The 14,685-nt window shown below is 35.6% G+C and overlaps 1 protein-coding gene across 1 annotated transcript in view; it reads right to left on the bottom strand.

The window, feature by feature from the left end:
• Window positions 1–14,685, bottom strand: part of LOC149833699 (protein transport protein SEC31 homolog B-like) — an 80,348-nt gene that overhangs the window by 17,254 nt on the left and 48,409 nt on the right. Inside the window, exons 11-16 of the mRNA XM_090010961.1 lie at window positions 13,824–13,942; window positions 13,446–13,573; window positions 12,659–13,214; window positions 12,181–12,273; window positions 4,972–5,157; window positions 4,680–4,890 (exon numbers count right to left, since the gene is read on the bottom strand). Of these exons, the coding sequence (XP_089867087.1) occupies window positions 4,680–4,890; window positions 4,972–5,157; window positions 12,181–12,273; window positions 12,659–13,214; window positions 13,446–13,573; window positions 13,824–13,942 (1,293 nt within the window). The remainder of the gene's footprint in view (window positions 1–4,679; window positions 4,891–4,971; window positions 5,158–12,180; window positions 12,274–12,658; window positions 13,215–13,445; window positions 13,574–13,823; window positions 13,943–14,685) is intronic.

Raw genomic sequence — 14,685 nt, 5'->3', positions numbered from 1 at the left:
CTAGAAAGCATAAAATCTTATAAAGGCACTAAAGGGCTTGAAGAAGCCACACTTACAAAGGGGGAGACCCCACTTATTTATAGGCAAGAGAGGAGTGAGGGAGAGTTAGAGAAAAGAAAGAGAGAGGGACCATTGGAAGTCCCAACAAGGAGTCGTTGGGCTCCCAACGGTCACAATTGTGACCGTTGAGGGCCCAACGACTCTTTGTTGGGGCCCCCAATGGTTGTGCATTTAATGCACAAAAGAGACAAAAAACAAAAAAAGAAATAAGAAAAAAAGGAAAAAAGAAGAAACAGAAAAAGTCTACAATGCCCCTATTGGGCAAGTTTACAAAACTACCCCTTATCGGGTAGTATATGATAAATATATTTATATATATATATATAGATAGATTACATATATTTTAACAGCATCTTCATCTACGGGAGTTGTTGTCTCTTCTGTGAGAACCTCCGATCCAGGTAAAATTCTATGGTTTCTTGACTCAGGTGCTTCTTTACATGACTCTGAATATTGAAATATTATCCGAATATCATAACTCAAATGGATCTAATGTTTTTACTGCCGATGGAACATCACTAGAAATCAAAGCAATAGAAAATTTTGAAAAAAAATCTCAAAACTTAAAAGGATTTCATATTCCACAAATTAGATATATTCTCAAATTAAATCTCAATCGCTTGTCTGTTTCTCAACTATCTGACCATGGATATAACATTTCATTCTCCTCTCGTGGTTGTCGAGTACAGGATCACCAGTCAGGGAAGCTAATTGCGGAAGACCATAGAGAATGAAGCTTATACTACATGGATTTTTTGGAAATTTCTAAGAATACACTTTGTTGTAATGTTCAGAAAATGAACTTGAATCTATGGCACATGAGACTTAGTCATCCTATCATATCCAAGATTCAGTTTTTCCCAAATATAGAAAACTTTTGTAATTCTGAAACATTTAAATGTGAAAAATGTATTCTGAGAAAAATGAAGAGATTACCCTTTCAAGAAAGAAATTTTGTCTCCTCTCGACCTTTTGAGTTAGTGCATTATGATGTATGGGGTCTGGAACCTGTTATATCCGAAGGGGTTTTTTCATATTATATCATTTTTGTAGATGATTTTACAAGACATACTTGGATTTATTTTCTCAAACATAAATCCGAAGTATTTTTTCATTTTCAAATATTTCATAAACTGGTTAAGAATCAATTTAAGAATGATATCTCCATTTTTCGTACTTATTCAAGGGAAGAGTTTTTGTCAAAAGAATTTAATGATTACTTAAATTTACATGGTATTTCACATCAAAGATCATGTACGTATACCCCACATCAAAATGACTAAGCAGGAAAAAAACATAGGCATATTATAGAAACAACAAGAACACTACTCGTCACTCATCTAGTACCAAAAAAATTTTGGGCCGAAGCCACTCTAACCGTGGTATATCTAATTAATAGAATGTCATCCTCTCTGTTAAGCAATATTTCACCTGTTGAAAAACTCTTCAAACAAATCTCAGATTATTCAAGGTTAAGGGTATTTGGTTGTAAATGTTTTGTTTTCTTCAACAAAAATGGCAAACTCTCACATTGTGCTATTCCATGTGTGTTTCTTGGTTATGCAAGCAATCAAAAAGGTTATAGATGCCTTGATCTTGAAACTAGAAAGGTATGTGTCATGAAATGTATCCTTCTTAGAAAATGAAAGTTTTTTTGAAATTAAAAACTCTACAGAAATCGATGAATATTCCTTTCTACTGGACTTAGTTTCAAAGATTGATAAGGAAGATGTTGATCAAGAAGATCAAAATGTGATAAGTACTGAATCATCTCATCCAGAATGCATTCTATACTTTAGACGAGATAACCTAGAGCAACCTTATGCTCTAGAAAAATATACTAAAGCATAGGATCGTATAGAAACAAGAAGATCATCTAGGGTGTCAAAAGTACCTGAAAAATGTGTATCTTATGAGTCTTTTTCGCCAAAGTACCAAGTGTATATTGCCCTGTTACATTCATACGTAGAACCTTCTAATTATGATACTGCAAAAAAAACATTTTGAATGGGTTGAAGCCATGTCAACAGAGTTATGTGCCTTAGAAAAGACGAATACATGGACTATTCAAGATATTCCATCAAGAAAGAAACCTATAGGATGTCGTTGGGTATATAAAGTCAAAACCAAGAGTGATGGCACTCTTGAACGTTTTAAGGCTTTTCTAGTTGCTAAAGGTTATTCCCAGGAATATGAAATAGACTATGAGGAAACTTTTGCACCGGTCGCTAGAATGACCATTGTAAGAACTTTGATTGCTCTTGCCTCTGTAAAGAAATGGCATGTCTTTCAGAAGGATGACAAGAATGTGTTCCTTAATGGTAGTCTAGCTGAAAAAGTTTATATGGAATCTCCACCTGGTATTAAGATTTCTCAAGGAAAAGCTCTTTGTTTACATAAGGCCTTATATGAACTTAAACAAGCTCCAAAGGTTTGGTATGACAAATTTAGTCAAGTTATGCTTCTTTTGGCTTTCAATTTTGTCTTACTGATACAGTTTTGTTTATTAAAAAATCTAATGCAGGTATTATTATTATTCTCCTTTATGTATACGACATGATCATCACAGAGAGTGATAAACAAGGAGTTGACAATATCAAAAAAATTCTCAAAAACAATTTTGAAATGAGTGACTTGGGTTTCTTAAGATTTTTCTTTGGAATCGAAGTGGCCTATTCTCCTAGAGGTTATTTACTAACTCAATCGAAATTTGCTCTTAATATTATTAACAACTCCGGAATCACAGATGAAAAAATGTTGACACTCCTGAAGTGGTTAATGCCAAAATGAAGATTGATGATGGAGAACCACTTGAGAACCCAACACCTTACAGACAGCTTGTTGGGGCATTGTCTTACCTTTCCATCACACGACCGGACATCGCACATACTGTCTACACAGCAAGTCAATTCTAGCATGTTCACACTATTGTTCATATGGAAACAGTATTACGAACTATCAGATATCTTAAAACCACTGTTTGTAGAGGATTTTTTTGTCTACTTCACTACAATTAACTGCTTATACTGATGCAGATTGGGGGGTGATTCCAATTATCGATACTCAACTACAGGTCTTTGTGTGTTTTTAGGCGAATCATTGATTTCTTGGGGGTGCAAGAAGCAACAAAAAGTCTCTCTTTCATCAACTGAAGCTTAGTATAGAGCCATGGCTACAACCACTATGGAAGTAGTATGGCTAAGAAGACTGCTTCAAGACATGGGTGTTACGACTACGGGGTCATCATAACTATGTTGCGACAACAAAAGCTCTATTTACATCGCCAGCAACCGAACATTCCATGAATGAACGAAGCATATCAAAATGGATTGCCACAATGTACGAGAGGAATTTTTATACGGCACCATTGATCTCTCATATGTCTTCTATGAATATCAGTTGGCCGACTTCTTTACCAAACCTCTTGTTGCTCCCCGGTTCCATTTTCTCTTAGACAAACTTTGGGTTGTCCAACCGTACGTTTGAGGGGGAGTGTTAAAATTGTAATCTCATAGTTAATCTCATATGTGAGATAACTATATTATATGTAATCTTATTCTTTAGTTTAGCTTCTTAGTTTAATTAGAATTAGGCTAGTTAGAATAACTTTTATTTTCTATTTTAGGACATTCAAATAGGCTTATGCCTTTATTGACTTTTCAATCAATAAATCATAAAGCACTTTTATTTTCTGTTTTTAGGACATTCAAATAGGCTTATGCCTTTATTGACTTTTCAGTCAATAAAGCATAAAGCATTTATTGGCATTTATTGGGAGACGTTGGACTCCCAACAGCTCCAATTAGAGCCGTTGGAAGCCCAACGACTCCCCTCTCTTAGCTCTTTTCAGCCCTATAAATATGGGCTTTTACTTGTGTATTTGAAGGACTTTTGTGTGTGGGTTTATCCCACTTTAATGAGATATATTTTTTCCCTCTTCGTGTGTGCACTCTTTTGAATATTTTGGTTCTTGCGAGTGTGTTGAATGAACCTTTGTGTTCATTGAGAAAGATCTTTTGTGTGCTTCTTTTGAAGTTCTGTTTGGGGTTTTATTTCCTTCACTTGTATCCCTCTTTCTCATATGCTTATCCCCTTATATATCATTTTCTTATTTTCATTATTGATCAAAATCCTTAATTTCTAGACAGCCAAAAAAAATCATGTATAGATGTATAGCGTATATAAGCGGGGATGGGGCAAAGCTGTCACAACGCCATCACATGCAGAAAGATACAATATGAAGTGGCAAAAAGCATAACATGCAATACATAACATTTTCAGCTGTTACAAATACAGAGAGCTAATAATGGAACATAAGTACAGCAAAACCAATTCCCCATATAAAAAACATAAGATTAAGCACTGCATACAAAACCAACAAATTGTGGCAGATAAAGAAACTGAAACCATGATGATGACAGCAGACTTCTAACATCTATAAGATAAATAAAACTGAAATCAGATGACCCAATCACAATGTAAAATATTCCCCGGCAGATCCAAATGAATCGTAAAGAACTTTAGCAAGGAAGTACTTTAAACTTAAAATAAGGATGCTGCCTCTATTTGCTCTCAATTTAAAATGACAGATATATAACAGGAGCTGGTTACTTTATCACCTTCTGCAGAGAATGCAATGCGATCTCGGAGGATAGCTAGTTCGTGGGAGGAATCATCTGTTCCCAATAATTTTAGATACTCCATAGCTGTTGTTAGAAGTCCTTGACTAGCAAGAAGTTCAGCATAGTTCTCCATTAGTTTTGACAGAGATGCACTGATGCGCTTATGTTCAGTTGCTAAAGCAAGGACAACTGTCTTTTCCATCAAATCCTATATAAAACATAGTAGACCTTTAGTAACACAGTCTGAACTAGTATTTGAAGAAATGAAATTTCAGCAACAAATTATCACCTGAAGATGATCAACATAGCTCCTCCCATCATGATCACCTTTTAAATTGCTTGACCAAATTTCTACAGTTTTATCAATATTTCCAGCACAAATATAGCAAAGAGTAGCAGCTAACTTGTTGCCCACCACCATTAGTCTGGAAGCAAGGGTGTCACACAGGATAGTCCACTCCTCCCCCCGAGCATACTGAACAAGGTTATTTTCATAAAGTGAAAAACTAGCATTTTGTACTCCCAAGATGAATCAGTAATATGAACCCCGTATATGCATATGGACCTGAACAAATACAGCATACACTCTAGACACTAGAATGTGAGATAAAAATGAAAATAATGCATAACAATTGTTCGCATGTAATATATGTGCACCAGTATATTTACAAAAATAAATATTTTGTTTGCATGTACATGCTATCTTATATCTTTTTTCTTTTTTTGGTAAAATTTCTAATTATGTTTGCTCTCCCCAAACATATGTATGGCTACTGAAAATTTGTAAAAAATGGAATATAACAAATCTTCCTTTAATTTCTAGAAGACCTTATCAGTTAATTAATAATTATATATTTTAATAAAAATAATTACAGGAACAAAGTCATGCACATTTAACATTTTTATCACCAAAGACCAAAACCTTTCGACAGAGACAAGATCAAGAGGTCATCCAAGTCGAACCTAGAGCCTCTCCAACATGGCTAATAAATAAGTCCAATGGGTTGAGCTTGTGTTGCTTATGCTCGGTTGTGCTCAATCCAAACTTGAACTCCAGCTTGTGCCGCTGCAAGAAAAGGCCGAGGCTGAGCTGGACATCACAAGCATGAGCCAAGTCCATGCTTGTTCATATGAATAAAAGCAATGCTCTAAAAAGTAATTTGAACTCTCAACTGACCAACATTTCTAAACATTGATCTGTGATACATGCAAGCACCAGTTGAACAAAGATAAACCAACCTCGTTCAGTCTCTGCTTGTTTAACATGTAAAGCTCATAAAACCGGCTCATCTACCTGAACATAACCTTGTTTTAGAAACCTAGAAAAGGTTATTTCCAAGCCAACTTGCAAAAGACGACTCATTTCCCAGCCCTCCAGAATCCATCTATAACTCCACCAAGTGGACAGTTAAAACCTGTGCCTTACTAAGCCTCCAACATCAAGCAACCAAATTCAAGACAGAAAACAAACTCTCAAAATTTCAATAGTTCCCACACTCTATAATTCTGGTGGTTTCTAAAGATTGAAGTTTCAGTGGCACACTAATTTTGGTAAGTTAATATCAAAAGTACCAGTAGATGTGATGCTGAGGCGTTTAGCATTACTCCACAGTACTCAGGTTGATCAAAATCACATAGTTTCAACAACAAAATATGGCAAGCATGTGCCAAAAAGATCAAGGAGAATAATAAAGCTAGGGAAAGATTTCCCATCATATCAAGATTTCTGTGCACACCTGCCTGTGTATCTGAGTGTTAGTAACATCCACAGCCTTAACAAGTTTACTAGACTTTTTTCACCTCAAAATCTCTGAAATGTCATGGCTTCACTGATTGATGTTACTTTTTTCAGATTAAAATGATACACCTATTAGCTGTACCTTGGGATGCAAGTGATTTTTAACATGCATCGTTTATAAATAGATTTTCTACATGGTTGTGATTGATATAAAAGTCTCACTTTGGCACTTGAAGATTAGATAAGTGATGTAGGTGAAGCATCTGCTACAACAGGAAAAAAGCTTGTAAATAGATTTTTGTAAGTGTTTATTTCTGATCCTTAAAGTAAATACTACATGCATAGTTGGCAAACTCGTGACTCGGGCTCGGATTGCCCAATCCTCGACTCGCGAGTCAGCGGGTTGACTCGGGGACTCGAACGAGTCAGGACTCTATATTTTATAGTGTAAGCACATGAATAAGACATGGAAATAACTAAACTTCAAGCTAATATATCACCAGTTAAGTTACAAAAACATATAATTATACATGATTATTAACTTTTTTCATTGAACAATATTAGATTCTTCATAACAAGTGACTATATATAAGAATTGTGCAATAAAATCATAAAATACATGATAAAAAATTATAATAGGCATTAGGATCGGTAACCTGGATTGGTGACCCATTAGGGGTCCGATCCGAGTTGACTCGGGTGATTCCCGAGTCGACTCGCCAGGTTTGCTAACTATGCTTTTGTAGCTGAACTAACAAGCTATGCTAACCTCCCGTTCCATGTTACCTTATATTCCCTCTTCCATGTTCTGTAACATAGCAACTTTCTGTTTATCATTTTATCTGCAATCCTAACATGTAACAACCACAGTGGTATAATAGAGTTAAGCCTTATGCCAACATGAAGCATCCCACATGATTATAATATTGGTAGAGTGATATTAGTGTCACTAAAAATATATAGGTGCATTTAATTGCTTTTCATTCTAAAATGCTGAATTTTGGTTGCCAGGGCTGTTTGATAGTCAATTGTGCACTTTGCTTTTGACATTTTGTCCAGATTTTCATCATATGATGGTTTATATCTTAATCAGGGTGATATGTGCCTTATCTCAAAGGCCTCTGTTTCTATAGTAGTTCCCAAAGTAGAGATAAGGAAGCAGGAGAGTGGATAGAGTCTCTATTTGCCGACCATTCTGGAAAGCCTCATGACAATTCTACTAAGGTAAGCATCGGCTTAGCGGAAGCTTGCAAGCATGCCGGCAATGATGCTAAATATGTAAATGAAAGAGCTCACAATGACATGATCTTGCTTTCACGGTAGGTTGAACTCTAGTTTACTTTTTGGGGAGGGGGTGGAGGGATGAGGGTTTTGAGCTATTGTCTTCCACGACTATCCATGGAGGTGAACAAGTTCATTTCAAGATTTTATCCCAACAAATTTTATAATGACATGCTGTTCCACGCTTTAGTTTGTCACATAGGTATCTTAGTAATTTTTATAAAGAGAAACATATTACAAGCCACTATGCATTTCCAAAGTATAGATAATAATGTTTCATTTTTTTTGAAATTACAATATGATCGTGGTGAGAATTAATGTATGAAATGACCACTTCCTTCTAAAAGTTTTCAGGGGCATGAATTTATGGTGAACAAAAATTAGGAATGCTCTCTCTCTCTCTCTCTCTCTCTCTCTCTCTCTCTCTCTCTCTCTCTCTCTGTGTGTGTGTGTGTGTGTGTGTGTTGGTTTATACTAAATGGAGAGATCACTTATAAGCCAGCTGACATCTTGTCCAGTGGAATAACAAGGCTGAACAAGTGCACGTCAGGATGTCACTATTCTTGGTTTAGAGTTCCTGAAGATTGATGGTGAGTGCTGGCAATCAATATTTTTGAATTAGATGCATGTAATAACATGAGTTTATTAGTCAGTGTTTGTAATAAAGAAAGTTGTACATTGGTTTGGACTAGTCATTTATGTTCTTTTTATTAGGATGCATTGTTTGTGCTCATTATGGTTCTTTCAGAAGGGAACTTTATGGAAGTTATTGATGCCTATGACGGTTCTTTTATAGCGCACTTCCAGCTTATTTGCAAATAAAGTAGTAAGGCTGTTTTATTGAGAACCATCCTTGAGGTTTGCGGATCATAAATAATTGTCCATGTAAAGAAATAAGCACACTCACAGACACATATATGAAGACAGCTGTACTTTGTGTATTTTAGTGTTATCTTTTTCAAATAAGAGTGTAATAACATGCAGCTCGAGCACGGGAGGATACTGAGAAGATTGATCATAGTGTGAAGATAAGAGCTGCTTGCCTTCAACATATGGCTAAAGTAAGCTTGATATGACACCAATCTAAATTCTTGATCAAGTTGTCTATCTTCACACGATTAAAATTGTGTTGCACTTGTCTTCTCAATTAGATTTTTAAAGACAAAGCTCAATCTAAATTGAAAATGGTGGCAGATCAACATTGGAGTGATGGGGCACTAGAGGTTATATTTCTTTTCTGATAACCCTTTAACTTATCAGTTTACTGTAGCTGAAACTCTTATTCTTCATTCTGCCATTTCTCTAGCCTTGTGGAAATCTTATCGCTTCTTTGCGTTAATGAACTCTTTTATCCCCTGCATATTTACATAGACATTGTTTTGTTTAATGTGGAAAATATTTCCTTATGATTTGTTCATACTTATGCTGTTAATATAGGGTGTGAGGCAGTTACTTTGTGTGGTTTATGAAATTATTTGAGTAAGGTGAAGGTATTGTTTGATCAGTTTTGTTCAGAGTGATGGTTGGAACCTTGGAGTTTAGAAGAATTGATGGTGTTTTACAATATTTAACATTTATTAGACCTGATATTTTGCATGCTGCCCATCAAGTATTGTAATACACACATGATAGTGCACACATGATGCAACGGTAGCACGTTTGGAAGTTTGTTTCAAGATACATTAAAGGAACACAGGCCCTTGTCTAAATTTTGAGAAGATCTGCTTTATATTACAATGTAAACCTATCTTCAAGATTCCTAGCTTTTCCTCCCTTCTAAGCATACCTAATCTGATACATATAAATTAATAATGTTTATAATGTTTGTAAGAATATATCATACTTTATTTGGTAATAAGAGAGTGAGATACAATTCAACAACTCAAAATACTAGATAGTTCAATTCATCAACATTCCTACATGTTATGGTAAGTAAACTTTAGCAACTCGGGGTAAATAATCAAGCAGGAAATGGCCTAAAAGAACACATTTATTTACGAAAAAATTAGAGCACATAAAAGAAACTCAGGACATATTTCTGAGATCTAATTACATCTGTCACTTCACAAGAAAAAGAAGAAAAAGAACCCCCACTTATTTCACTTTAACAATGTTCTAATGACATCAAAAACAACATTACACTCATATTTGCAGCCTAGGGATGAACAAACAACAGTGCTCCCCATGCAAAAGTCATACCTATTCTGAAAATTATGAACCATCTCTGTGAATTTATTTCCACAAGTTCATGACAGAAACAGGTAAGCAGACAAACATGGCATAGTGTTCTGGTGAAAATTGACAGTCTTGAAGTCATAAAATAAAGTTGCTTAAAACAAGGTTATTAAAAAACTCCAAAGTACAAATAAGATGGGCAAGAAATGATGAAGTTGGAAACTCTGGTGAAGTAAGAACAATTCCTGGTTCCCTGACAAGGGTTTAAATGCTATAACAGAGTAAACAAGATTATACTAGTAGTTAATGTTCCTCAGTACCATTATCCTGCTAAAGATGTCCATGCATAGAAAAGTAAAAAGAAACCAGACACCGGACTATGAACGCCTATTCATGGTCCATTAGGCTTATGACTTAGAGCAGACCATGGTGACAATGAGTGAAACATATTTAATGTGACAGGAGAAAAAAATGCAGTCTAGATTACCAAGGTACCCTTGATAGAAACATATAAAAAGGGTGATGAGAAAGAACAAGAAAAGTCAATGCTCATTCTCCATGCACGGGCATGTGCAGTTCTCATCCAATCACTTTATCCACGTACAGTCCAACACTGCCCCATTATTACGATAAAGAAAAAGATTGAACAGAAAAAATCTGTCAATAAGTGTGGGTGCGGATGTGGTTGCGAGTGTGGCTGTGAAGGGTGTGACATGGCAGTTTCAAAGATCTTGGGTGCTGGGGCCGTGTGTGTGTGTGTGTGTCACTGATATCGCCGATATATTGAAAATATTGTGATATTATCAGCTATTTCAAGGCAGACGATAATATCGGGAATATATCGTGATATTTTCAACATATCGGCAAATTACATTTCTCGCAATATTATCGCAACAGAAAGGGAAGGAAAAAGGGAAGGAAGGAAAGGAAAAGAAGAAACGAAGGAAAGGAAAGAAGGAAGAGAAGAAAGGAAGGAAAGGAAAGGAAGGAAGAAGGGAGGGAAGGAAAGGAAAAGAAGAAAGGAAGGAAGGAAAGGAAAGAAGGAAGAGAAGAAAGAAAGGAAGGGAGGGGAAGAAGAAAAGTAAAGGAAAGGAAAAGAAGAAAGGGAAGGAAGGGGAAAAGGGATTGTTTCTTTCATTTTTCTATTTTTTGTATTTTTACATTGTTTGGAATTTTTATTTAATTTTTTATATATTGCCAAAATATTCCAGAGATTTATCAACTTTTGAAAATCTCTCCAAGAAATACCCACGTCGAGAAATTACCTTTAACGATACAAGTGACTATGATATGTGTGTATACGTATTTATGTATATACTATTAATAAAACTGCACTTGGTTAGGGTTAACCGAGTCCCGTTTTGGACAGAAACGACCCCAGTGTGGTTGACTATACCTAACACTGCAGAGGCAGTGCCCAAGTGTCGCACCTGCATGGAGATGGGTGTGTTGGCCTTTTAGAAGTGTCCGTTTTACATAAGCCAAAATGTTTATAAATAACACAACAAATAAAATCATTCTCGATGAGAAAGCAACTAGATCTGCAAGAGAGCTTTCAAAAGAATATATATAAATGGAGATTTTTTCTAGATTAAGATCTTATGGTGCAAGTTCAATTTTCCATTATAAGCATATGAGAAAAGATGGATTTAGAAGCAATAAAAGCAATTAGTAGAAGATATTAAAACTGATTTGATTTACAGAAAATTGTTAACAACAATTGCATGGATATGCTTCCCAGTATATACTGTCCAAGCTTTCATTTTACACACTTAACAATTTGTGTACAGATGAAGTTCAATGAAGAACTCTCCCTATAAATAGCTTCAAAATGATATCCATCTACAATGCCCAGAGAATGCCTCAAAAAGTTAACCTAACACTAAGCAAACAACTGGAACGATCAATTGCAAAGTGGAAATTTCATATACTTTCACAAGGATAAGAACGATACACAACAATGCTTCCAGAGTACTACACCACCTTTCGAGTATATGTGAAATGTTTTATATTATACAAATCAAACACAGCCAATCAGTTTGCAACATAAGTTCATCTGCTATAAGTAATTCTGAATAGTTGGTAACCTTGAAAATCCATAGAAGCCTTCAGCACCTTAACCTTCTAACAGTGCAGAGACTACAGTAAAATTGAATAACAAATTCCCACCAAGTAGTTCACATAATCTAGTATGAATATGCAAAATGAATCCAAAGCTAAACTGAAGATATTATTCTCTCACCAGGAAGAACAGAAAGAACAGTTAAAAAGTAAAGTACCACCATTAAGTTCAAGACAACACACCGTACACAGAAGGGCAAGTGTTTCTTTCCAAGACGTCAGAGGCCTGGTATTGACAAGGCTCATGAGATCATTTCCCACCAAGGCAGAAACAACCTGTACAGAAAGATAATCTCAACTAATGGTGTAGGCTTTATTTTTTTTCCTTTTTCTCTTTATTTTCCACCTTCATGTACAAGTTAAAAGACCGAAAGTTTCAAATATGTAGTCAGGCATGAAAAAGCTGTAATAAGCAAACATCATTGAGTTTTTGTGTTTTTTAAGAAGGTACATAAATTAAAATTTCAAGTTCATAATAAGGAAAAACAATGCACCAGTCACTTTACCATATCTGAGATTTAAGTAAAAGGCACATTAAGAATTAAAAATCACAAAAATTGTGGCAAGGTTCAATACAATAATGACATCTTCAATGAAGGGAAAACTACTTCAATTTGTTATCCTGAATAAGAATCAGAGTATTGAGAGAATGAATGCAGACCTCCAGATAAGAGGAATGAGTTCTCTTTAGGTATTGATCCCGAGTGGTCTCCCATAAACCACCCCAATGAGCAATCACTAGAGCATCTGCCATTCTGCTGGAAGAAATGCAATGTGAAATAGCTCCCTTATAATCCCCGATGATCAAAGCATGCTGAATAGATTCATCAAAGGATGATCCTTGGCTATCACCTGATCCTTCTGGTTCATGCTGTATTTTTTCACCATTCGGAATGGATGCATCTTCAACAACCATACCTTCTGTAGGAGACAATGGTGCTACTTTTGGGCTTTCAAGACTGGTAAAGAAATCTTCCCCATTATCAAGGAAAGAGTCCTGTATACCTTTCCCCAGAAGATGAGCATTAACCCCTACTTTATCAGTTGTCGTTTCATCAAGAGAAAGAGATTTCTCCATTTGCTCGCTAAGATTGTCATTTTCATTCAAGTTTGCTGCAGCTGGAAAACCCAGATGTGTACGTAGCTCCGTCCTAGCTATGCCTTCAATGTCAAACATCACCTTAAGGAAGCCCCATGTTTCCCTGTCATCTTCCGACCTGCCCAAAGCCGACATAGAAACAAGCAAATAAAGAACAGATAAACCATTTACACATCAGAGGTATAGGCAGTAATTATTAAAACTTTAAAGAAAAAAATGCAGACAAGACATACTGAGCCTCTTGAGATTTAGAAACAAGCAAATAAAGAACAGATAATCCTTGAACACATCAGAGGTATAGGCAGTAATTATTAAAACTTTAAAGAAAAAAAATGCAGACAAGACATACTGAGCCTCTTGAGATTTAGTCTCGCAAAGAGTTCTAATTGCAGCCTTGTCGCCATTTCTAATTGCTGATTCAAATTCAGTTGACCGGCTCACTAAACTGGACTCTGTCACTAAATTATGCACATAAACCTGCAAAAAGGCTTGCAGATATCAAGCAACAATGAGAACTAGAAAGGGTTTAAAATAAGCTGAAGGTAGAAGGGAAAATAAAAACAAGAAAAAAGTCGACAGAAGCGACATTGAGGAACTTGGATTGTGCAGCAATTCAGCTCCACCCATAAAAGAGAAAAAGGTAACCACATTCAGATAAAGAATTGATAGTTTCATGATGATCATGATGACAATCAAAGAGAACTCCAAAATGAATAAATAACTCTACCTCTGAATTTGCAGGTGCACCTGCTGGTCCAGAACTGGGTCGGAATGAAGCCAGCTTGCCACCAAAACCAAAAGCAACTCCAACCGGACATTTGAACCATTTTGGAGCTCTCAAATGAACTTGAAAACAAGAATATAGAATTGTCATTTTTACTTCATAATTCACTTTCCTAAACAATATCAGAAAGGCAAATTTACAAGTATTAGCTAAGAAAAAACCAACAAGACACTCAAGTAGATAGCAAATTGCATTTTCAGAGCTAGAGTCACCTATTTCTATACTGAAACATATGCCAACATGTCACACGCGGATACTTCATTTACATGGGTGTCCTCTGCCAACATGACATGGCACTCACATGGACATTGAACACCCCAGAGTCCCAGACATCTCACAGGTACAGCCAAACTAGTGTCAGACATGGTCGAGACTGTCTTGAATTCTGCATTTTTTCTTATTTTAGTCATTTATTTTGATTTAGCGACTTCTTTTCTTGTTTCAAAATTTTCCCGTGATTATGGATGATTTTATTAATTGTAACGGCTTAGATTTTTGTTTATGAACTTATATTTTTAAGATAACATCACAGATTATACACACATGCATAAATAACAGGTATCTGTTCTATCTTTTCACAAAATTTATGTACTCTTCCAAGTTCCAACTATACCAGTGGCAAGTTCCAAATCAAGCTCAATGATGTACAAGTTTAGTACAGGAATATATGGTTACTTGAAGCCCTGCCATTAAAATTCCAGAATCTTAGCATAAGGAATAGGGATCAAATTTAGAAAGAAAAAAAGGTGAAACTTGAGATCCACTAGTTTGAAAAACAGGAAAGCAGTGGCAATCATAGTTAAAA

This window comes from Nuphar pumila, chromosome 6 (assembly GCF_984573655.1).
Source record: "Nuphar pumila chromosome 6, dmNupPumi1.hap1.1, whole genome shotgun sequence".
In the NCBI taxonomy this organism is placed as follows: domain Eukaryota; kingdom Viridiplantae; phylum Streptophyta; class Magnoliopsida; order Nymphaeales; family Nymphaeaceae; genus Nuphar; species Nuphar pumila.
The sequence above is the reverse complement of the archived record's forward strand: the minus strand, read 5'-3'. Positions and strand labels throughout refer to the sequence as shown.